The sequence below is a fragment of the Phyllosticta citriasiana genome, assembly GCF_038021145.1.
Source record: "Phyllosticta citriasiana strain CBS 120426 chromosome Unknown IWZ02scaffold_25, whole genome shotgun sequence".
Lineage (NCBI taxonomy): Eukaryota > Fungi > Ascomycota > Dothideomycetes > Botryosphaeriales > Phyllostictaceae > Phyllosticta > Phyllosticta citriasiana.
Genome location: NW_027117302.1, coordinates 132639 through 158141, shown reverse-complemented (window position 1 = coordinate 158141; position 25503 = coordinate 132639). Strand labels below are relative to the sequence as shown.

The 25503-nt window shown below is 43.2% G+C and overlaps 2 protein-coding genes across 2 annotated transcripts; both read left to right on the top strand.

Annotated features, from left to right (window-relative positions):
- Positions 1-9465: 9465 nt before the first annotated feature.
- On the top strand, positions 9466-10993 carry IWZ02DRAFT_162855 (uncharacterized protein). The gene is made up of 5 exons (XM_066762086.1): positions 9466-9984; positions 10171-10336; positions 10604-10617; positions 10669-10750; positions 10804-10993. The coding sequence occupies exons 1-3, from the start codon at positions 9634-9636 to the stop codon at positions 10615-10617; spliced, it is 531 nt and encodes a 176-aa protein (XP_066617532.1). The 5' UTR covers positions 9466-9633; the 3' UTR covers positions 10669-10750; positions 10804-10993.
- A 1401-nt stretch (positions 10994-12394) lies between these two features.
- Positions 12395-13520, top strand: IWZ02DRAFT_162731 (uncharacterized protein). Its single transcript, XM_066762085.1, has 6 exons — positions 12395-12493; positions 12544-12812; positions 12862-12932; positions 12995-13086; positions 13150-13220; positions 13432-13520. Exons 2-5 carry the CDS (start codon positions 12638-12640, stop codon positions 13214-13216), a joined length of 405 nt encoding a protein of 134 aa, XP_066617531.1. The 5' UTR covers positions 12395-12493; positions 12544-12637; the 3' UTR covers positions 13217-13220; positions 13432-13520.
- Positions 13521-25503: the final 11983 nt, after the last annotated feature.

The window sequence follows — 25503 nt, the reverse complement described above, 5'->3', positions numbered from 1 at the left end:
TTAACTTATAATTAGCCCTTAGATACTAGAGTAGAGATATAGCTAATCTAGGCCGTATAACTATTAATAAACTACTAGGAGGTATATACTATATTTAGGCGACCTTACTTATTATCTATCTAATTTATAGGGTATTATAAGAGCTACTACTCCTACTAGTTACTTATTCTTATAGTGTTATACTATAATGCTATAACTAAGGCGGGGCCTAGAGAACTCTAACTAGGACCTAAAGGGGGCCGTACTAGGACCTAAAGAGGGCCGTACGTATTAGTAAGAATATATAAACGCCCTAAGAGACGAAACCTAATAAACTAAGGTTTTATCTAATATCTATACTAAATATATTATTATTATTTACCCTTAATTCGACTCCCTATAGTGCTAAATCTTATATTTAAAACCTTTAACTACCGTAGCTAGTTAAATTAAAAATAGCTCCTATAACTTATTTAGGAAGCGTTAACCTAGAGGCTAGCTCTCTAGCTATAAACTAGCTAGTTAGAGGCTAAGAGGCTACTAACTAGAGGATAGTCCTCCCCCTAGTTAATAAAGATGCTTATATTAAAATCTAGTCCCTAAATAATAGTAAGAGCTAGCTCTTAGCTACTCTAATACTAAATCCGTATATTACGACCGTTAATAATAAAATCACGGCGCTCTTAGTAATACTTAATTCCGCGAACGCGGAGGAGCTTACTAACTTATACTAATAGGTTTAGGGGCTTTAGGAGATTAAATAAAGTCTCTTAGGGCTACCTATTATAACCTTAGTTAGGCCTAACTTATAACCTAATTTATAAGCTCCCTATTATAACCCCCTTAGCTCCCTTATTAAGGCCTCTACGTCTAAGCTTATAAGCTTAGAGGTAAAGGATATAGACTTCTAGTTTTAGGCCCTAAATAACGCGTTTAAGATATATAGCGCCTCTAAAGATTTAGGGCGTTAGTTATAATAGGCTACCTAGGGGTTAGCTATTAGTAAGGTAAACCTACGCGATAAGGTATTTAACGCCCTTAACTTAAAAATAAACCTCCTAGTCTACTTTAAAGACTTCTATATATTTATTATAGACTAGATCTAGGACCCTAATATATAGAGGTTTAAGATATATATAAAGTTCTTTAATATAACCTAAATAAAGGGGTAAGAGTTTAAAAGCCTATAGTCTATACTAGAAGCTAAGGAGTAATATCTTAAGTTTAAGATTATTAATAAGGAGTACCGCGTTATATACTAGTTCTTACAGGTATACCTAATCTTACGTACTAAGCTAACTAAGATAAGTACTAAGAGTTATATAAAGACTAAGCATAATATATTTACTAAAGTTAAGAAGGTAGAGAAGCTCCTAGAGTAGGTATCCCTAAAGGGCGACCCTAAAGGGGCGCCTAAAAGAGGCCGGTTTAAACCTAGCTTAGTACCCTCCTAGAGGCTAAGGCCTAAGAAGAAATACTAGAGCTCCCTATCTAGGGGCGCGGCTAATAAAGTAACCTAATAGGGGAGTAGGCTAAAGAACTATTAGACTAGTAATTAGTACTAAAAGGGTAGTACTCCCTAGCTAAGGAGAGACTAACTACTACTAACTAATAAAAAGTCGGAAAAAGGCGTGCCCTAGTTATATACCTAAGAGCGTCTTAGTAACTAGGGTAGAAGAATTAATAAGGAGACTATTAAGTAACGTATAACTTATTAGTAGTTTATATTATATATAATATAGCTACTAGGATATACTTCCTAACGGCTCTTATTAATAATAGCGCTACCCTAAACCTAGTTTAGAGGTTAATAGCTTAGGATAAGGGCCTAGTCCCTACCTAAGAGCTACCTAGTTACTATCTAAATACTATCTTAGCTAATAGGTCTCCTCTTACCTTAGAACTAGCCTATTAGCTTACTATAACTATATAAGATAATTAAGGTTAGAGCTAAGCTATAGGCCTCTAACTATTCTAGGAGAGCTAATATATAGCGTTTAAACTTATCCTTAGCCTAGAATAGATTTCTAAGGCTAAATACTATTTTAAGTACTTCTAGGGACGTAGGCTATCTTTCTTCTAGGTAAACCTAGACTATAACCTAATAATTAAATAAGTATTATTAGAGAAATTAAGAAAGAAGGTTAGCCCTAAGGGATATATCTATAGTGCCTAGACCTATAGGTCTATAGTATAATAACCTTAATAGGTTAGCTACCTAGGCCCTAGTAGAACCCTATAGGGTATATAATTACTAGTAACTACTAGTTACCCTAATAAAGGCGGTTACGCTCTATATCTAGTAGCCTATATAGGTACTAGTAGGAGCCTAATCTAGAGCCTCCTAGAGTAATATACTAAATTTAATAACGTCTTTAATAGTAATCTTACTAGTATATTAGCCTAGAACTTAGTATATAACTACGTAATTAATCTTAAGGACGGTAGAATACTACTATAGTTACCTATATATAACCTATCTAAGAGAGAATTAAGTATCCTTAGAGAGTACCTAGAAAAGGCGCTACGCCTTAGATAGATTAGACTAAGTAAGTCGCCTATAGGGGCCCTAATCCTCTTTATACCTAAGGCTAATAGGACCCTATACCTTTATATAGACTACTAGGGACTTAATAAGGTTACTATTAAGAACTACTACTTCTTACCCCTAATTAGGGAGCTAATAGACCGCGTATTAGGGACTACTATATATATAAAGTTAGACCTCCGTAACGCCTACTATAGACTCTAGATTAAGGTAGAAGATAAGTAGAAGACGGCCTTTAAGACGCGGTATAGCTACTATAAGTATCTAGTTATGCCTTTTAGACTAGCTAACGCTTCTATATCTTTCTAAGCGTATATCTACTAAGCTATAGCCGGGCTCCTAGATTCTATCTATATTATCTACCTAGATAACATTCTTATACACTCCTAAAACGAGGTAGACTACGTATAGCATATAAAGTAAATCTTATAACGTCTATAGGAATAGAAACTATACGCTAAAATCTTAAAGTACGTATTCTATATAAAATGTATCGAGTTTCTAGGGTTTATAATCACCCCTAATAGCGTCTAAATAGATACTAAGAGGGTCTAGACTATTAAAGAATAGCTAGAACTATAAAGCTATAAGGATATCTAAGTATTTCTAGGCTTTACTAACTTCTATTACTAGTTTATCTAGAACTACTCTATGCTAACCTAACCCCTATATGAACTCCTATAGGAGGCTAGTTAGGCCCTAGCTAGCGCCTTATTAGACGCCGTAGAAGTAAAGAAGAAAAAGACTAGAAAGAGGCCTATAAGGTAGTACTAACCCTAGTACTAGCTAGAGGCCGCCTAGATAGCCTTTAAATAGCTATAAGTAGCCTTTCTAGAAGGCCCCCTACTATAGTACTATGATCTAAAGCGCCTATTAACCCTAATTACGGATGTATCTTACTATATATATATAGAAATACTCCTATAGCTAGCTATTAGTAGTAATAGGGCTACCTATTAGTACCTAATTACCTACTACTTACGTAAATTATTACTATAGAGGTATAGTATAATACCTATAATAAAGAATTACTTATAATTATAGAGTACTTTAAGATATAGTAGTACTACCTAGTATATATACCTACCCTAACGCGAGTTCTTATAGATTATAATAACCTCTACTATTTTATAGATACTAAACGCCTAACTATAAGGTAGGCTAGGTATATAGAGTTATTAGCGGAATTTAACTTTAAGATTAGCTATAAACCTAGCTTAATTAACCCTACTAATAGTTTATCCTACTACCTAGACTACGTAAAGGGCTTTAAAGAAGTAGATAAATAGCTAGTATTAGATATACTATTACCTACTCTATAATAGAAGCTCTAAGTAAAAGACCTTAAGGAGTTACTAGGTACTACTATACCCCTAGTTACTAGCTAGATAGACGCGTTACGGTATCTACTTAGAGTAGAGGTACTAGTAAAGCTGCCCTTAAAATAAGTCTAATAATATAAGTAATACCCCCTTATAGCGTCCTTACTTACTAGTATTAGCTTAGTACTAAGTCTAATACCTTACTAAGAAGTAGTAGTAGCTACTCTTAGTAAAATAGTATATACTAACCCCCCTAAGTCCCTCCTCTAACTACTTCTAGATAGCTAGAGGAAGGACCCTCTATCTTAGAAGGTCTATATAGATAGTATAATAGGGGTAGATAGTACTAGAGAGGGGTATTCTATAGACCCCTAAGGTCTTATCCGCCGGAATAGTAAAGTATAGGTGCCTAATAGTACTCTACTACGCGGTAAGATCTTTATATAGAACTATAATAACCTAGTAGGTAGATACTTTAGTATTAAACGTATAATAGAGGTTATTAGCCGTAAATACTAGTAGCTAATACTAGCTAAAGATATAACTACGTATATAGGAGACTATAATACCTACTAGTAAAATAAGCCGTAGTAGTATAAGCTATATAGGCTCCTTAAACTAGTCTAAAGACCTATAATACCCTAGTAATATTTTATAATAGATTTTATTACGGACCTTCTAGCCTCCTAGGACCTATTAGGATGTAAATATAATACTATCCTAGTTCTAGTAGATAGGTTTATAAAATACGTATAGTACTTTCCTATATAAATAACTATAAGCGTAGATAGCTTAGGTACTCTTATCTAGTATAAGGTTATTATAGTAACTAGGTGCCTAATTAATATTATCTTAGACTAGGGTAGCCTCTTTATAAGTAACTACTAGAGCGTATTCTACTACTACTTAGAGATTATCTAAAAGTTAAGTATAGCATTCTACCTATAGACTAATAGGTAAACTAAGCGCTAAAACTAGGAGCTAGAGGCATACTTATATATATATATTAACTATAAATAATTAGACTAGGCCTTACGCCTATAGGAGGCGGCCTTTACCTATAATAGTAAAGTCTACTTAATAACTAAGTTTACTCTAATATACCTAGTCTATAGCTAGGTACCTAATCTTCCTAACGGCGTACTAGACGCTATACCCTAGATAGGGGGGGAACTAATAGGTCTACTATAGGGTACCTAATTAATAATAAAGGGGTTACTATAGACCCTAATATTATAGTACTAACGGACTCTAAGTAAGCTTAGTAGGTAGAGAGCTACCTCTACTAGCTAACTAAAATATATAAGAAGGCTTAGGAGCGTATAGAGCGTACCTAAGTACTCTAGACTAAGTATACTAACCGTTACTAATTAGATAAATAATTTAATATAGGAGAAAGAGTACTTCTTTTATTAAAGAATATCCGTACTAAATAACTAATAAAGAAGTTAGACGCCTACTATCTAGGCCCTTTCCCTATTATCTAACGATATAGTAGGCTAATATATAAATTAGACCTCCTACTAAGTATAGTAAGGATCTACCTAACATTCTATATCTCCCTACTAGAACCCTATTAGGGCCTAGTAGACGCTAAACCCTACCCTATTAAGATTAATAATAAGGGTAATAAGTACTAGAAAGTAGAAACTATTATTAACTATAAACTTACCCCTAGAGGGGTATAGTACTATATTAAGTAGGTAGGCTATAGGAATAAATTTAATAAATAGATATATAAGGACGGCCTAGATAACTACTAAGAAATAATAGACGCGTATAAGTCTACCTATAACGTTTTAAAAAACCCGGCTAAATATAAGTAGATAGTACCTAAAGGGGTAACTAATAGGCTAGCCCTAGTAGGCCCTATAAAGTAAGAATAAGGATAACTCCTAGAGTCTAGAAATAAACCTAAAGGGGTAATAGTAGTAGTAGAGAGCCCCCTTAGGACCCTAATAGACCCTAATAATACTCTATAGAAACTAGGAGATAACTTAGGTAATAGCCTAAGTAATAATATAGATATATTAACTTAAAGAGGAGTATAGAAAGAATTATAGGGAGTAATAGGTAAGAGTAAGTACTAGATAGGAATAAGTATATCTTAGAAACTATCCTATAGACTTAGCCTAATATAAGTAGACTATTCTACTAACTATACCTATAAAAGACCTTAATTACTATAAGAGTATTAAAAAGAACCTAATAACTCTACTAACTAGACCCTATATAGGAACTAGGAATAATAGGAATACCTAACTAGTATAAATAGATCCTATAGAAAAGAAAACCTAGTTTAGCTACTATAGTAAAGGGCGTTATAATAGGTAGGCGTAATATATATATATAATAGCTATAACTACTCTAACTCCTTATTTATAATAATATTAGTAGGCTTATTAGGGCTAAAGAGACCGCTAGTATTCTACTATAGGTTAGCTAATAGAAACCTAAATAGGGTTATAAATAGTAATAACTTACCTTCTAATACTCCTACGTAGTATAGTAACTTACCTAATAATAATAACCTAACTCTACTAGTATAACCCCTTTACTCTTTACGCTATTACCTATAGCCTTAGTATAGTTCTAAGCTATATGCTCTAGTATATTTAAATAGCTAAACTACGAAGCTAAGGGATATATAAATATATCTTACTAGGCTAGAGTAGTAGTATTATATATATCCTTATCTAAAAGCCTATAAGCATAATCTAGCTTAGTCTTAGAATAGGCTACTAGTAGAGGAATAGTAGCTATACTACTAGTAGATATAGGAAGAGGAGATAAATAAGACGCCTAAGTCTAAGACTAGGTCTAGTAATAAGACTCTAACTTATTATATACTATAGTATAGTAAGTATAGTTAATTAAGTACTTATACTCCTCTAGTATAATGTTAACTATACGGTAAAAATGCTTATTAATCTACTAATAACTAGTTAGTAACGCGCCTAAGTAGTACCTAAATAGTATACCTATTTATACTAATTAGCTATAGTAGTATAGTATATATACTTACTACTCCTACCTATTAGCGCCTTATAACTAATAAATAATATATAGATCTAGGCCTAAATAATTAAAGGGTCCCTAGAATAGTTAGCTATAGCTATTTAGGAAATTAGCCCTAATAACTTACTATAAGTAAGCCTATAGCTTATAACTACTAGATAATAATATACTAGTATTACTCCTAGGAGAGCTACTAGGCGCCTTATACTTATAAGAAGAGGTCTATAGCTTTATAATAGGGGCTAAAGGGTCGCCTAGTAGTACCCTAGACTAGTAGTAAATATATTACATATAAGTAGGGCAATCTAATAGTAGCTAAGGCTAGAAATAAACTAGGTAGCTATAAACCTTATTATATATAAGATAGGGGGGGGCTATAGTAAAAGTTATATAAAGGTAATAGTTAAAAAAGATAGATAGTAGGTAAGATAAGTAACCCTATTTATACGCTACTAGCTACTAACTCTATACCTATAAGCTAACGCCTAGGCGCTTATATATAAGCTATAAGGCTAATAATAAAGTAGATAACTCTATAGGCTTAAATAAAGAAAACCCTATTACTATATAATAATACTTAGGGCTATAATAACGCTAATTATAGGCTAGAATATACCTAATAGTATAACTATACCCTTAGACTAGATAATATAATAACCTAATAGGTAATACTACTACTTAACTCTATACTACTTAGTACCTCTAAGATAGCTACTTACTAATAGTCTAAGAATAGCCCTTTTAGAGGGGGGGATAGTATAATACTATAACTAAGATAGGGCCTAGAGAACTCTAACTAGAACCTAAAGGGGGCTATACTAGGACCTAAAGAGGGCTATATATATTAGTAAGAATATATAAATACCCTAAGAGATAAAACCTTATAAACTAAGGTTTTATCTAATATCTATACTAAATATATTATTATTATTTACCCTTAATTTAACTCTCTAGTACTAAATCTTATATATAGTAAAATAATTATTTAATAGGGTAGTAAGTAAGTTAGAAAAAATTAAGAATAAGTAAATCTTAAGAGAGAACTTAAGTTAGGTAAGTAGTAGTACTAAATTATCTAGGCTTATAACCTATTATAATCTTAGTAATAATAAATAAATTATTAAATCTATCTAGCTATATAATACTAATATATAATCCTAATCCTAGTTATACTAGCTATATTAGATTATATAAGTATTACCTTATCTAATTATTTATTATTAATTTAGATATTCTAAAGCTAGTCTAGCTAGATATTAGATTATCTACTACTAATACCTACCCTTAGATATAATAGTCTATAGCTACCCTAGTACTTAGATGCCTAGTAAGATAGGGTATAGGGAAATAGACCTTAGCTAGCTTAATTAGGCATAGCGCTCCTATTAGTGAAGTGCGCCTATAACTCTAACTCGATACCGGCGGGACCTAACCGACCCGACTCGACTTCGCTAACCTGCACCGTTCGAACTCGACCGGAAAGACTAGGCCGCGATTTAATTAAACTCTAAATTTCAGCCCACGCATCGCAGCAATTTTGCAGCCCAGAATCCGATGAAGAGAGAGAGACAATGTGCACTAAGGTGGTGTGCCGGCTTCTAGGCGTCACGCCACTCAGCTGAGGATGCGCTTCCCCCGCGTCGCTCCAGGCTCCAACATGACGTCAGAATTCGCGTGAATCTCCCTCACCAGCAGCTGCGCGTCGCGGCAGTCACTACTCCAGCGGTCTTTTCGACTACTTCACGATTCCCCTTCTCCTCTTTTTCCTCTCCACTTCTCCACTCTCATCCTCCACCACCGCCCACCGGCATCGCCCTCCATTGCCGACTCAACGCCGATTCCGTCGTCCTCATCCGCAATTCGACTTCGATCTCGCCGTCCGCATGTACAACACTACCTCACGTCCGCTGTCTTCTGCCCCAGCCGTGTCCTTAGGGCTGCGTTACCAGAGAGGCACGTCGGCTCCCCCGTGTTCCTGGACCGCTTTTGCTGATCAAGACAACTTGACAGGCTGATTCGCTGCGTTCGATGCCTATCCGGGCCGGATGAAGCTTCTCTGGAGACCCAACCTATTCGCAGCCTCGCCTCCTCGCCTCCTCGTCTCACCGTCTCCTCATCTCCAATCTAAAAGGTTTGTGTTCCAGAGAAGTTTTTCGTCGTCCCCCTTTTCGTTCCTTGACCGCTTCTGTTGCTTCGGACAACTCACTCGCAGCCTCGCCGTCCTCATCTCGCAGTCCTCACCCCGTCTCCAATCTTCAATCTTTATGTTATCAGAGAAGTATTTCGTCTTCCCTATGTTCTTTGCCCTCTTTTGCTGCTTCGAAAAACTCACTCGCAGCGTCGTCTCGCCGTCCTCGTCTCCTAATACCAGAGGGTTACGTTGCCAGAGAAGTATATCGTCTCGCTCCTTCCTTGACAGCTTTTATTGATCAAGACACTTCAGGCTGATTCGCTGCGTTCGATGCCTATCCGGGCCGGATGAAGCTTCTCCGAAGACCCAACCCACTCGTAACGACTGCCAACCCGACTCGACCTCTCCCATCCGTCGTAAGTTGAAACACCCTCATTCTCAGTGACAACGTTGCAGTTCTACTGTCTAATCCGCTATCCACCCCACTTTCCACCCCGCTCTCGATTCCACTCTCGATTCCACTCTCGATTCCACTCTCGATTCCACTCTCGATACCACTCTCAATACCACTCTTGTCCTCCGCCCCGGCTGCATATCATCGATGGTAAGTTGATACCCACTTGTTCTCAGTGGCAATGCTGCGAGTCCACTCTCCACTACGCACTCTTTTTTCAACTTGGCTTTACATCACCGCGATGGCTGCAGGCCCGCTCACTCATGAAAGCCGCTGCCTCATCGCTGTTTGGTTTCCACTGACTACGTCGCAGTTCTGCCCTCCGTTCCCCTTCCATTCGTTGTCTCTCGTTCGACTTCTCCTCTCGACCGCCGATTCGTCGTCTCCTCCTGCCCGTCGTCTCGTCCTGTCCGTCGTCTCCTCTCGTTCACCATCTCCTCTCCACCGCCGTCTCCACTCGTTCGCCGTCTCTGCTTCACCGCCGCCCCCCCCTCGATCGCAGTTGCCGCCACAAGCCATTCTGCTCCGTCAAGTAAGCTGCTGCTCCCTCTCTACTTCGTTTGATCCCCCTGGCAACAAAGCTCTACTCGCTGCTCCCCGGTCATTCTCCTGCCCTCGCTGCGCTGCAGATGACCTTTGACAATCCCGAGACCTCCTCAGTCGAGCACGCTGCTGCTCCCGTGCTGCTTCGTCCAATTCTCGCTGACAAACATTGCAGTTCCGCCCTCTTCTGCCTTCTCCTTCTCTCCTGTCGATGCACCTCACCGCTGTCACTGCTCATCACCGCTGTCGATGCACCTCACCGCTTTCACTGCTCATCACCGCTGTCCCTACTCATCACCGCTGTCGCTTCAAACATTTGACGGTGCCGAGAGTTCAGTCAAGTAAGCTGGATTAATCTTTGTACTTCCTTCGGAGATGCTTGCTTAGAGAAGTACCCCTCCCACATTTCTCTCCTTGAAGAACAGACTATTAACCAAGGCACAGGCCCTCATGCTGTGTTCGTGGTCCGGGCCGGTGAGAGGCTTCTTTAAGCTGCACTCCACCGTCGCCGCCATTGTCCTTAGTTGCCCTGCGCCTTCCACCCCCTGCCCTCCGATCACTATATTTCCTGCGGTAGCTGCACATTATCACTGAGCTGCACTGCCGAGACCACCTCAGTTAAGTAAGCCGCCGCTCCTTCGCTATCTTCTTTGACTCGCTGACAATGTTGCAGTCCGCCCTCCGCCCTCCGAACAAATCTCCGCTGTCGCTGCACATCACCACCGTGGCTGCTTTGCCGAGACCTCATCTGCGAAGTAAGTTGCTGCTCCCTCGTCGCTTTGTTTGCTCCTCACCGACAGCATTACAGTTCCACCAGTTCCGCCCTCCGATCGTTTTCCCACCTTCGTCGTAAACAACCGCCCTCATTGCAGATAACCGCCGTCACCACAGACGAGCTTCCCTCTCTGGTCATCTCCTGCCTTCACTGTACATCACCGCCGTCACCACAGATGAGCTTCCTTGTCTGGTCGTCTCCCGCCGTCGCTTTACATGACCGTGGTGGCTGCCGACGCGTCTTGATGGCGCCATGAATTGCTCAAGTTGGTATGCGGCTACTCTTCTTCAATGCATCGATGATGTCGCAGCTCGTTGACAATATTGCAGATCCGCCCTTTGCTTCTCTCCGTCTTTCCCGACCCGGTCGCAGTCTGTTGCGTCTAGTTCCCTCTACCCTCGCCTCCCAGTGGCTGGCATGCCTCGACAAATCCGACAGTTCGTCCAAGGCATCTCGTTCGATCTACCCTCGCCACAGCCTCCTCCAGATCATTGTCACTCCAGGCCGTCGCCAGACGCGGAGCTTGACCGCCAGCAATTTCGTCGCTCATACGTCTACAGACTCGGCCCTGTGGACTCAGAGGTTGACCCTTCTTTGGTGGACTTGTCGGACGCAGCAGCGACAAACCTAGCGAGGCAAGCGAACTCGGGCTCGAATATCAACGGACGCCAACTTCGCTGGCAATGAAAATACCAAATTCGATGCCCGGGAACACCCACAGGTGGCTGCATCATTCCGCCATCCCGGACATCACATGCAGTCTGGTTCACTCATCTTGGTATGTCAGGTCTCTTCTTAACCTTTAACCCTTCTTGACTTTTCAGCGGCTAACATGCAATGCTCCAGACGTATCGTCGCAGCTGCGTTCTCGCTGTTGCACAATGATCGCGCCCCGAGTCTTACCGCCGCCTTAGATATTGTTGTATCTTCAGCCTCCGAAGCCGGTACTGTTCCCGCCTAAGAACTCCATCACTGACGCTGCGTCACATGGACCAGCACGCATCCTCTTTCTTCGACCGATGCTACTGGCCAGAGCGCCGGTGAGCTCGAGTTGCTCGAGATTCTGCATATCACTTTTTGGAACGCTCGTACAGGTACGTAATCCAACATCCTCTTCATCTCTCTCCCCCCCTTGTTCTCGTCTCCCACATCCACCACTTCACCCAACATTTACTACGACACCGCGTCCCTTGATGATTCATTTTGGTCAATTCAAAGTTTTCCAAGCTTCCAGCTCGTGTTTTCTGCGCTTGTCATCTCTTGCCCACCAATTGACGCTTACCAGCCCAGGCCCAAGCCCACACAAGCCTCTTCCTTGTCAAGTTGCCGGCACGTCGATCCCATCAGTCCCAATTTGGAGCTCGCACTGGCTCACTCGCACGACGGCAGCCGTTTACCCAGAACTCATCTGCTTCGAGGGCGAGGTACTAGCCCGAGTGTCCAGCCAGCATGTCCACCTACACGTCCGGCAGCCACCTGATCGACCTGAACGCCAGCCGTGACCGCACTCGTACAGCGATGCAACACACGGGTGGACAAACCCTGTCAGACGAGATGATGGACTGCACCCCAGGCCAGCTTTCTGTCCCGTTGGACTCGAAGTCGGACGTCCGGTGGCACAATGATGGCCTTTATGCCTGTTTCTTCCCTCTCTCATCTCGTCGTCCTCGTTACCTCGAGTCTATCGATACGGGCTGCAGGTAATCCTTAACTCTGTTTGCTGGTCAGTGGCTCCACTTTCTCCAAGTTTGCCGATCACTGACACCCGCATAGTCTGAAACAGTCGCCTATTGCCGCTGCCGGCCCCTACATCATTGCCCATCGCAGACCTCCGCAAAGAGTCACCTGTCGTTGCTATCTGCCGCTGATGAGCTTTGTTACTCTGGCTTTGCTCGATTCGAAACGCTTTCTGGCCTTTCGCTTGTCCCTCCTTCTTCTCCTTGCCTGTTGCAGGCACTTGCGCTGTCGCCGACCGCTAATAGGCTTCATTACTCCAACTTTGTTCAATCAGTGCGTTTTCGGGCCTTCCCCAGCCCGACCACGTCCTCCGCATCCTCAACCTGAGACCTTTAGAAGCTGATACAGTGCCAGACCCGCGTATGCGTTGCCGTACTGAAAGTCACACATCACGACGGTTACTAAACAAACGTTTGCTCCATTCGGTACCTCAACAGCTCTCCTCCCTCGCTTCTCCGGCCTACCATCTGCCAACACACCGTGCCAGGCCCGTCCGCACATGCATTGTCGCCCAGGTCCGCCGCTTTACTTGCATCGCCGACGCTCCAGAAGGCAATGGCCAGAGAAGCGTCCCGAAATGTCAATTCCCGTCTTGTCCTCAGCCAACATCCTCGTCCTTCAGCTGCCAACGTTGTGAAACAGCTCCGCCGGCACACTGCGTTGCCCACATCTCTTAATAGACTCTGGCCATAGATGGGTACCGACCTAGCCCGGTATGTTCATTCTCATCATTTGTTTGTGATTTGACTCCATCGCCTCCCGACGAAGACTGCCCCTTATGAGCCTCTCGCAATCAACCCCCGCCTTCTCTCGTCGTGGTTTTCACTGCCGGATGTTCAACAAACACTAAATCGTTGCACTCTTCCCCCTCTTACACCGTAGCATTCCCGTTGTAGCATATACTGATCCTTCTAACTTGAATAGGTAGAAGATTTGCAGTCGGAAAGCCAGAGTGCTACATGCTGGGCTCCCGAGAATCTATCCACCGTAGCTCTTCGCGTCGCTGTGTTCTCTCAATGAGCTCCTTGGATAGTTGCGGTACCGCAAAACCGGCCAATCTCAAGCAGACGCACCTGCGGAGGCCCCCGACCAGGACTTGGACATCTTCAGGAGATGCCGATGGCACTTCCAAGCGCTGACATGCACTCGGGCGCTCCAGCGTCCTCGTCCAACGCCAAACTACCAAGGAGCAAGTCGTCCAAATAAGGGCCTCGCATCCCGACAGAGGACGCGATCCAGTCCGGACTGCTGGGGAGTTGCGGCTCAATGTGGTGTTGTGTTGCAATACACAGCCGCGCATGCCGGCCCGTCGACAGCCTGTACCACCCTGTTCGCACCGTATGTTGCGTGCCCCTCCCCACGAGCTCCGTACACGCTAATGACATTGCAGTGCTTTTCTCCGGCTTCAGCTCCTCCGCATAATCACTCCTCCTATGCTACCTACGTAATTCCGCACGGCCAAGACCCCACACCAATTGGACCCACGAAGTCTTCGGCTTCTGACCTCTCCGCGTCTCACATCTTTCCATCCGCATCACAACTCGTCAACTTGCAGACCGGGCGTATCTCGCTTCATCAACAGGTGGCTCCAGTCTTCCCCGTCGTTCTCGCAATGAGTGCATCTACCGCTCTTGGCTAATTGTCATCGCGGTCTTCACCCGTCACCCGTTTTGATCATCTCACTTACCGACCATCTCGCTTGCGGCCCGCGCATCGCTTCAGCCATGGACAATATAACGGAGGCGAGTTGAGAGCTTGGAAGAGATCAGAATAAATACAGGCACTTCACGGCAGGCTGATGCGCAGCGCTGGATGCGGAGACGAGACACGAGCCGGATGGCACATTAAGAAAGGCTCGCTAGTTTTAAGAGCCATTGGCAAACCAGAGGCTAAACGGCAAAGCGACCCCAGCGGCGGAGGTAAGTTGACCCACGAGCTGCTCACGAGGACTACTGAAGGACATGAGGACGGCCTTGTGAACACCCCCCTGCTACTGGATCCACCAAGCGATGCTGGTCTTGACTGCGTCCACAAGCACCGCCCTTCTCACTCCGACTTCGCCGTGGCTTTGCAAGTCGTAGTTGCAGCATTAAATATTTTCTCGACCTGGCCGTCGACGGATTGCTTTCCTCGTACCGATTTACAACCTTGGCGTCTGGCTTCAACAGTCCGTGTTCAAGACTTTCCTTGATCTTGGTCTTGCCCAGTTCCCAGTTTCCATGCGGACTCCTTTCGCTTGACCGTCGACGATCCGGTCCACTCACCCGTCGTCCTGACACGAAGTCCTCGGCTTGCAGACGGACCAGATGCGCCAAGTCTGGGCATCATCCTCTGCCACCTGCTCAAGTTTTGCTCTGCCTGGATGCGAAATCGGGTCTAACCATGCATGTCGGCAGACTTGATCACCTAGTCACAGCTCCTGATCCAGTTCTAGCCCAGTCTTCACGGGGGCTTCATTCGCCACCGCTGCACCATCTCATCTGCCCTTCCTCCTGGTGCAGAGTTTCCGGCCTGCAAACAGATCAGTGGCGCCAAATATGGGACCTCATCCTTTGCTTCCTGCTCAACTCTCCTTGGATGTGCAATCGCGTTGAGCCCATGCACATAAGTGGACTTGCCTTACTGGCTGTCAGGCACAAGCAGAATCTTCCCGTCTGCACTCGGCCTTGTTGCATCCCATTGACCCGATTTGGGAGCCGTATGACTTCGGTGGCCGCCGGAATCTTTGCAAAAACGAACAGATGTTCCTACGGCTACATCCAAAGAGCATTCGTCACCACCACGGCTGCTTGGGAACAGTAGCCTGCTGTCATCACGCTCAGGGAGCAGTTGTCTGCAGCCACGACCTCATCGTTTCTTCCTAGGCCCATATTCCAAGTCTTTCGGCTAGTGGGCGCCGCGCGCTTCCAAGATTGCATGCAAGTTTGCTGGCGCGCTTGCTCTGGTGATGAGGGCAACCATCAACATGCGGAGGCTTCCTCGCGCGCGCGGAGTCACTGCTGCATCCAGCGACCTCATTCCATGCGCCGGAGCTGCCGCTCTGTCTCGACAAGGAGCTGGATGCCCCAGAGCATGGTACCACCACTCTGCTCCTTTGCTTTCGCCGCTGCTCTGTACACCCCACACAAACGTCAATATGAGCCAGTGAATGGATATGCGCTCCACCGCCTCAACAAGACATCCTTAAATCTGGACTGGCACAGCTGCTGCCGTGATCCCTCAGTTCTGTGCCAGCGATGAAGAACACATCCGCACCTAGCTTCCAGCTTTGCTTATTATCCCGGAACAACATCTGACCTGACTTCGGCCTTCAATTGGCACGATGAAGGCCATGGCCTCCACACCTGGCTTCAACCTTTACTCATCGTCTCGCAGCAACACCCCACAAGACTTCGACCTTCAATTGTCTCGACTCTACAGCCATGGCGCCACAAACTCCCCAGGCCAGAAGCGTCGCGAGAACGAATACCTTCGCATCGGTGAGCAGGGAAGGCATGGCATCTCTAAGTTCATCCGGTGCTTCGAGGCCGAGTCTCCTTAGCAACAGCCTCTCATCCAGCTCGACTTCGCCCTTCTGAATCGACAACTATGCCACGGCACCAATCTTTTCAGGCGACTGGATTCCTGCCAGGTCACACGCCTCTCCAAAGTCCAGCTGTCTACCAACGACGCGGCCTCAGCCCACGCGGACGACAACTCGAATCCCCCCAGGTGAGACGCCTCTCCATTTTCCGGCTTTTCCGACGACGCGACGTCCTACAAGGACGGCGACTCGGAGCTGGACGATGGCTTCGACTAATGGTGCCTCCCACTCAGCTCCCGCGAGCGCGATACGCGTCAGGGTGCCGAACCATGGCGTTCCCGAAGGAGTAGAATCGATCAAATTGACCAAGGAGGCCACAAAGAACAAGGACACGGCGGTCTCAGCCAGATGGTCCGCCGTCGGCCCCAGGGCCTATTGCTCTCCACGGGCATAGCCTCCAGCTCAGAGATGCCCGTCCCGTTCCACGACTACCGACAAAGCTTTGATCACGCTCAAGCTCTCCTAGTTCTTCCGGATGATTTTTTCACGCATCTCCTGGAGTGTTTTCAGTCCGAGTTGGCGTCTGACTTCACGTACGCCGCGTGCCGAAGATTCCGATTTGAATCAACCATCTCTCAGCTCGCCAACTCATTCACGTCCGTCGGCGGCCTCGGCATGGTCATCCTCATGGCGTCTAGGCTGGTCTTCGAGATTGTAGCCACGCCTCAATTCTCGCCGTAGTACTTGGCGCAGCCGATACCCTCGGGTATGTGACAATGGTCGGATTTCCGGACATCGGTCGGAGCCTGCCTCGCTTTCTCGGTCTTGTGCGTGGATTCACGACAAAGACGAACTTGAGTATGTACCCATGGTCATGTTCTCGTGCAGTCTCTCGAAGGTCAAGAAGATTAGGCTTGTGGCCACTGATGGTTCACGTACTTTACTGCGGTGAGGGTTACCTCAATTGCACATTACGGTGACCTGACGGCGGACGGACACCATCTTTCGCCGCCTCCAACTACACCCCCGGGTATGCCCTCGAACGGTTGTTTGCGACAACAGCCAGTATCACAAGACTGCGCCATACGCCCTCTCACGCCGCGACTGCGCCGTCGGGCCAGTCTCCCAAACCTCACTCATTCAGCTCATGGGCATCCGGGATGGATGTCAATTTCCATGCCAGCAAACATGAAAGTGTCGACATAATTTCCTTCAAAATCGCGGACAAGAAGCCGACAAAATGCGCAAACTGCTCGAGACGGCATTTAATCTAAGAGAGGAGGCGTTCATCGTCAACCATTCACACGTTTTTCACGCCGACACGACAATCAGAAAGAGTCGATCGCAGGCAGTGGGACGCCATGAGCGTGAACGTAGAGATTACCCGTTGCTTCAACTGCCAGAAGCCAGCGCACGACCACCAAAGCTACCACGCTTTCTCGTCTTGTGCAAATGCGTCGCCAAAAATAGAACACCCTGGGCTGCCCACCAGGATGAAACTCTTTGCGCCATGGCAACATGCCCGGCAATCCACGCGACCGCGGAAAAAGCCAAGTACGCCGGATTCCAAACGCTCAAAGACTGGACCCCGTCGCCGAATGATGTCGTCGATTTTTGACTCGGTTCCGACGTTCCGACCCCAACGGACCAAGGCAGCCAGCAAAGATCACACGGAATTCAGGCTCAGGTACGTCGCCGAAGTCTTCACCCGCCAACTTGAAAGGAACAAGAATATTCCCATTCTTTCCCCTAACCAGAAGAAGCGGAGGTGCACAAGGTTGACAACAGCGAAAAATTCCAGCCGCTCATGAACACGGGCGTCATCAATGAAGCCCTAACTCAGATTACACCAACAACACCTCGGCCGCGGCCGAAGAGTCGGGTGATTCTCACGACGTTTGACGTTGCTCGAATCTCGGACGAGTCTTCAGAATTTGCCACCGCAAGAAAGACGTGGCTAGCTTGCCTCCCGACATGCGACCGTGGAAATTCCCTTGCTCAGCTTCGCCCAATGCAGCGGAGGCAGATTGAACACCATGGCCGCGGCGCCTTTCATCCACGATTCAGACACCACCGAACAATACCAACACTTTGCCTGCCCTCGGACAAGCAATTGAGAAACGCCCGTCAGTAGTGCACGTCGTCATTGGGGGCGCGGCAAACTTTTGGTCGGCGGGGTGAGGAAGAAGTCGCGTTGCTGCTGCTTGATGCTTGACATTCGAGGCGTGGGTGTGCTGTTTTCGCTGGCCGTGGCGCCTTTCGACCAGCGTATGCCGTCGTTGCCTGGCTCTCATGTGCCAGAGGCCTGTCCTCGCCGAGCCGTGGAAGTGAAGCGACCAGATCACAACAAAGACTTCCGATCCGGCATGTCCCTTCTCCCGCAAGCACACCTACATGCGCCAGGCGCACACACTGGTACTGCACAACGATTGATCCTCTTTCGCCTCTATCCTGAATGGCATCCCCACATTTGCCTCGCGTACCAACATGGACTTCACGACGATTAATCTTATTTCGCTTCTTTCCGAACGGGCACGGCGCCGGGCAACGTGACAAACACCCCTTTGAATTCAGGACCACGGTCCAGGCCACTTCCCTCGTCTCCCCATGGCGCTGCTGTACACAATCCTGGGCGCCGCCTCAGCCACGTGGGGAGTTCCACCAGCTCCCACCTGGGGCAGCAGTTGAGAATATGGGTACATGGTGGAAGACGCAGTTGACTCAGACCGAAAGACGAAAGACATCCCAGTCTCTTGTCCAAGATTCTAAGGGCGCGCAATTCGAGGCCCGGTCTGGACGGATCGCACAACTGCTCGCCGGCGCCACCGCTGTTCTGCGCATCTGCGTGGTTCAACCCATCTCACCTAGGGGTACGTCGCCAGAGCGCGCTCTCGTTGTCACAAGCAGTCTCGGCACAAAGAGACCAGCGGCACTCCTTCTTGCCCATGGTCGAGGCCTTCGCTCGCTGAACATGCGCTGCCCGGCAGTGGAGGCTCTCATCCGCCTCCACTCTTCGACCGATTTCCAAGACGTGTAAGATGCAGGCTGCCCTGCCACCCTTGTACCATCTCAAGACACATTAACCTCTCCTCCATGGAGTTCTCATCGAAAGAGGAACTAGGCCAAAGATGCGCAAAGAGATGCAGGCAACATCGGCCGGGACTTGATCATCTCACCGTGTCGTCTTCCTTTTTCCAGCGCTGTCTATGCAGCGTTCCCTCGTTGCGCGATCGCCTTCTCGGTCGTCGTCCTTTTGCATGGCCTGCCTGCTCTCGCCCAGCACGCTCACCCTGTCCTTCACGACGCCTACTTTGAAGTTCGAGATCTTTAGCGCGCTGGGTCCCGGGTCGCGTCACACGCCGTGCTGACTTCGGTCATCGCCTTCACCGCTGACGAACTCGACGCTTTGCGCTGATAATCAAGCTGAGTTAGAGATGGGTGAAGTGAGATGTATTTTCTTGCAGCTATGGGAGAGAGAGAGTAATGATCAAAGTGAACGCCATCCGCTAGTCCCAAAACAGTAGGCGCTAGTCTCAAAGGAGATAGTGCTAACCCCTATGCGGCCTTTCCTAACTGAACCTAAGCGATAGTAGGCACCCTCTACTTAATAGTCCTCTAGGGTGTTTACTATAAGTAATTAGTAGTATTTAGTAAATATAGGCCTAGGTAGTTATTTAGTAAGCTAGTTAGCCTTATTATCTTTTAAAGTAATATAGGTTAGCTTAAAGTCCTACGCATTAAACTACTCCTAAATATAGTAGTACTTTATATTAATATGTTTTATTTAGTCTATTATCCTTCTATTTCGTAGTAGGCTCTTAGTACTCTAGCTATTAACGTATAGAATAACCTATAGCGAGATTCCTAAGTTATATATTACTATCCGTAACTACTAGATAGTATAGCGATATACTTAGCTTTATATAAGGAGTTAGATATAGTCTTTTATAGCTTTAATAACTATAACATTATAGTACTATTCTATAGGTAAATTATACCTAACGTAGACCGTCTTATATTAATATCTAATCTATATAAAGTATTAGTATAGATATTAATAATATCGCCTTATATATATAACGCCTTAAACTTAATGCCTAGGTCTATAGTCCCCCTTAGGTAATATAGAACTCTTTTTACTAACTTATAGTACCTTTTCTATAGATTTATATTATAGCGTCCTAGGATATCTATAGTATAGGCTAGGTTAGGTTAAGTTCCTATAACTAAGTACTAGATAGAACTAGTAAGCTATTAGTAGAGATTTTATTAGTATAGTAATTTATCTTCTATTATCTAAGGTATATCATTTAATTTAAGTAGGGTCGTAATTAGGTTATATTCTATTATACTAAACTACTATAGGACCCTCTTTATATAGCTCCTCTATAATAATATATACCTATTACCTTTAGGTATTAATTCTATACCTAGTATATTCTATACTAGGCTAAGAAATTTTATAGTTAATTAGTCTACTAACTAGCGCTTAACTAATACTATCCTATATTATAATCTAGTAAGAACTATATTATTAACCTATAAGAGAATATAAAAGGGGCCCTCCTAGTTAATAAATAGGTATAGGTCGAAATTTAATATAGTAAATCCTATACTACTTATAACCTTAATAAATTTATCGTACTAGCTACGTCTAGATTACTATAGGCTATAGAGATACTTCTTAACTTAGAAGGTAAATTTACCTAGTAGCCTAGATAGGGGTAAGAAATAGATATAGCTATTAGGAATTTATATATAGATCTCTTCCTAAACTATCCTATAGAGGTAGGCTATAGCGATGTTATATTACTCTATATACTAAGAATTTCTCGCCGTAAAGTAGATAAGAATCTAGAGGGAGTTATACTTAGCTATAGAGGCGTATATCTTAATAAAGTTACGTCCTAGGATTTAAGAGAATTCTTAGGCTATAAGGCGTACCTTATATATTTATAGCTTACTATTTAGGAGGTACTTCTTTATAGTAACCTAGTAGGATCTAACCTCTTATAGATTTTATATACTCTTTTTCTTAATATACTATAGGACGTTATTTACTTATAGTACGTTAATCTCCTTACATATAGTAGCTATCTAGGTATTACTCTTATTACTATTAAGTATACCCTAAAATATCTATAGGATATCCTCTATATTATCCGCTATATTAGTTACCTATATAGCTATATATAGCGCTCCCCTAAGAGAGCTATATAGTATTATAGCTTTCCTTTTCTTTACTAATAATTTAGTCTTATTATTATACTACTTTAGTAGCTTCCCCTTAGTAGACTAAGATAAGTAATAGATAGGATTTAGAGTTTACGGTATAGTAGCCTCTATTTTATTATCTTTCTAGTTACTATATACGTAGCCCTTATTATAGTAGGGCTTATTTTAATTATTATTATTTTAATCTAAGTCGGTATTATTATTATTATTACTATTAGCATAAGGGGAGCTAGGAAATTTAAATAGGGTAAATATTATATCTTAAATTTCCCTAACCTTACGCTATATAGGAAGGTAGACTTAATAGACTTTAGATAAATTTCTATAGCCTACTATAACGCTAGTATTTACCCTAGAGAGAAATTTTAACGTAATACTATAGACTTCCCTAGGAATATATATAAAGTATTTTTAGCTAAAGATATAGAGGTAAGAAATTTTTAGCTTCCTTATATATAGTTACTTATATAGCGATATTCCCTTTAGTAGGGCGGTATATAGTATCTAGTTCTTAATATAGACTAAGGTAGTACTAGCTTCTACCTAAAGGAATTAGGGAATATTAGTATATATTATAATATATTAAGCTATCTACGTAATAGTATAGTTAATCCTTTCTATAGTACTATTAGACTCGTATGCGTACGCTAGATAAAGATTATATATAATGCTATTAGACTAAAAGTACTTAACTAGTTAGCCGTCTAAATATTCCCTACTATAGTTAGAGATAATTCTCTTAACCTTCCTATTAAATTAGCGTTCTACTATAGAAATAAATTCTAGAGTAATATTATAGGTATCTAACTTCTTATAGAGAAAGTAAATCTAGTAGTAATATAAATAGTCGTTAATAAAGGTAATATAGTACTCTTTCCTACCTAATAACTAGGTATTCCTTAAGCTTAGGTCGGTATAGATAACCTAGAGAGGCTTTATTAAGAGGGTATTCCTATTTACTTTAGGTATAGAATGTATTAACTTACTATAGCTATAGATATTATATTAGTACTAAGGTAGCCGTTTAGGAATATTTACTATATTACTAAATATCGTAGGAGATATACTTAATAAATATCCTAAGTAGTAATATATCTTATTATATATAACTAATATACGTATAGTAGTATATATAACTAGGGTATTATAGTAATAAGGATGCTATATAGAGCGAGTTTATATAGTAAAACTAGATACTTACCCTTTTACCTATAGTATATTTCTCCTACTAATCTTTCCTAAATATCTAGATATAACGCGGTCTACTAGGATGTTATTACCTAATACTAACATCTTAAAGCCCTTCTAGTAGACTTATAGCTAGCTAAAGAGGTAAGTATCCCGTATTACTAGGATATAGACTATATTCTTTAAAAGAATAGTATAGAAAGAGTTATCTAGTAGAGTAATAGTTAAGGGGATATTACTAATACTAGTAAATAGGTATATCTTCCTACTAGTAGTAGTAACTATATCTTTCTTTTTTCTTATCCTTATAAAGTCTTTCTTATAGCTTAAGATATATATAGTACATCCTAAGTTAAAGATCTATAGCGTGTTATATTATACTATATAGGCGTACTCTAAATTAGTATCTATATTATTAACTATATATAAGGTATACTTATTAATATTAGTATTAGTATTACTAAGGGTAAGGTTAGCTACGTTATAGGTAATAGTAAGGGTAATAATTTCTAAGCTACTTTTACTTATATTAGTATTACTTTCTATCTTAGATTCTAGTTTATTAATAGTATAGGCATGTTAATTTCCTAGCTAGTAGGCCTACTTCTAGTACTTTTTTAGGTATTAGTAATTATAGTACGTATAGCCCTTAGAATAGTAGCTATACTTAAGATACTAGAAGTATAATTTATTATAGCTCTAGTTTCTAGCATGCTTACTAGACTAATAGAGGCTATAGGAATACTAATAGGTATACTAACCTTTTTACTTATTACTACTAGTTTATATATATAAGGCTATACCTATAGCGCCTTTATTATAGTTAGCTACCTTATCTAGAAACTTAGCCTTAATTTAGATATAACTAGTAATATCTTTTAATAGGATGTTATTAACTTTATTATAGTAGGACTCGTTATCTAGTAGTAAGGCTAGGAAAAACTACCCTTTTATATTCTTAGATATAAATATAGTCTATATTCCCTTTATAAGGGTATTAGATAACTTATTATATTAGGTAGTAATATAGCCCTAGATCTTATAGAAATAGTTAATATACTTAATAATTAAGTTATCTAAGCTTATCTATAAGTTAAAAAGAGAGTATAGAAGGTATATATTATTAAGGCTAGTATTATAGTTAAATTAGTTACTAAGAGCCTTCTATAGTAGTATAGGAGACTTATAGATAGTAATAAACGTTATTAAGTCGTTATTAATAGCCTAATAGAGGTAGTATAGAGCTTTATTATTTAACTTACTCTAGGAAACCTCTATCTTAATAATGTTATATAGCTTAGCTATCTTAAAAGTAACTATCTAAGCTATCCTCTAACTAGAGTAGTTAGAACTATTACTTTTTAGCTTTAGTAGTAAGCTAGGCTTAATACTAATAGCCTTACGGCTAATAGGATTATTAGTAGTAGTAGTAGTAGTAGAAGAGCTTATAGTAATAGGTATAGATAGTAAGTAATATAGTTAATAGGTTTAGCTATAGAAGCTTAGATATTACTAGTAAGATAGGTAAAGCTAGTAAAGATATAGGGTAAGCTCTAGAGCTATATAATAATAAGGTAGTAATAATAGAAGAGCTCTAGGCTTATAACCTAATAATTAAGCTAAGTTAGAGATAGGTAAAGTAAGATGTATTTTCTTATAGCTATAGGAGAGAGAGAGTAATGATTAAAGAGAACGCCATCCGCTAGTCCTAAAACAGTAGGCGCTAGTCTTAAAGGAGACAGTGCTAACCCCCATACGGCCTTTCCTAACCGAACCCGAGCGATGGTAGGCACCCTCCACTTAACATGCGCGGCCTGGTGTGCAGCATTTTCTCAATGCGCAGCTCGTGTCTTGCCGTCTCCTTGATTGGACGTTTTGCCTGGGCCGCCTGTGCGACGTTTCCTCGTTGCGCGGCTCGCATCTCGCCTTCTCGGTCATCGTCTTTTTTCCTGGGCTGATGTGCGGTTCGCAGCCTGTCCCTCCGATCGTCGTCCTCTACTTTCTGGACTGCCCGGGCTGTGTGCAGCGCTCCCTTGACGCACGGCTCGCATCTTTGCTTCCGGCCCTCGTCCCTTTGCTTGGACTGTCTGTGCAACGCTCCCTCGCTGGGCAGCTCGCATCTTGCCTCCTCGGTTGCCGCTCCGCATGGCTCGGCTCGCTCACGATTTGCACCACCATGCGGCGACGGCCCCGGGCGCATTCGGCAAGTTGACTGGTGAAGCATTTCGCAAACAAGTGTTTGGCCAATCCGCTGATGGAGGTCCATTCGGCCAGGCAAGTCAGCCCAGCAGCGGGGCAAATAGCCAGGCGACTCAAACTGGCGGCGGAGCATTCGGTCAACCATTCCAACTCAGCATAGCAACCTTCGGCCAACCTTCCCGACGAGCTACGAGCTAGAGAATTGCTGCAGCATCACAGGGGCAGATCACCAACCACACATGCATCACAGGGGCAGATCACCAACCACACATGCACCACAGCAGCAAGGGCCGATCCAGACTGTAACAAAAGCAAGGACACAAGTCAGCTGCAGGGGAGAGACGACAGCAAACACATCACGGAGCAGCGCAGAGCCGCGAGGGACGACACAGTCAAACCGACCGCAGATTGTCATGCAGCGGCAAAGCCGACAGCGAGAGATGTGACAAGCGAGAGCGACGCCCAGGGCGATTCAAAAATCTCCGGCAGTACGCTCGACATGTTCAGCGGCAGTCGAGCCGTGATCAACGTCGACAGCCTGGGCAGGACGTCGATTCACGACGGCGCCCAGCGAGAAGCGACTCGACTTGTGTTGCAATCGGTCGCGACCGCGAAGGTAAGTATCGACAACTGCATCAATTGCATTGGTGGTTTGAAGACGGGTGAACCGCGCAAGTAAGCTGGTTTGAGTGGTTTGAGTTGAAGAACTGGAAAGGCAAGGTATCTTAAGGTAGGTTGTAGATAGCTTGAGGTGATCGGCTGCCGTGCGTGACGTGATGACAATTCCGATTGCAGTGATTGGATGCTTTTTGATCACGTCATCCTTCTGCCAAGCCCCAGCCTCCCACCGG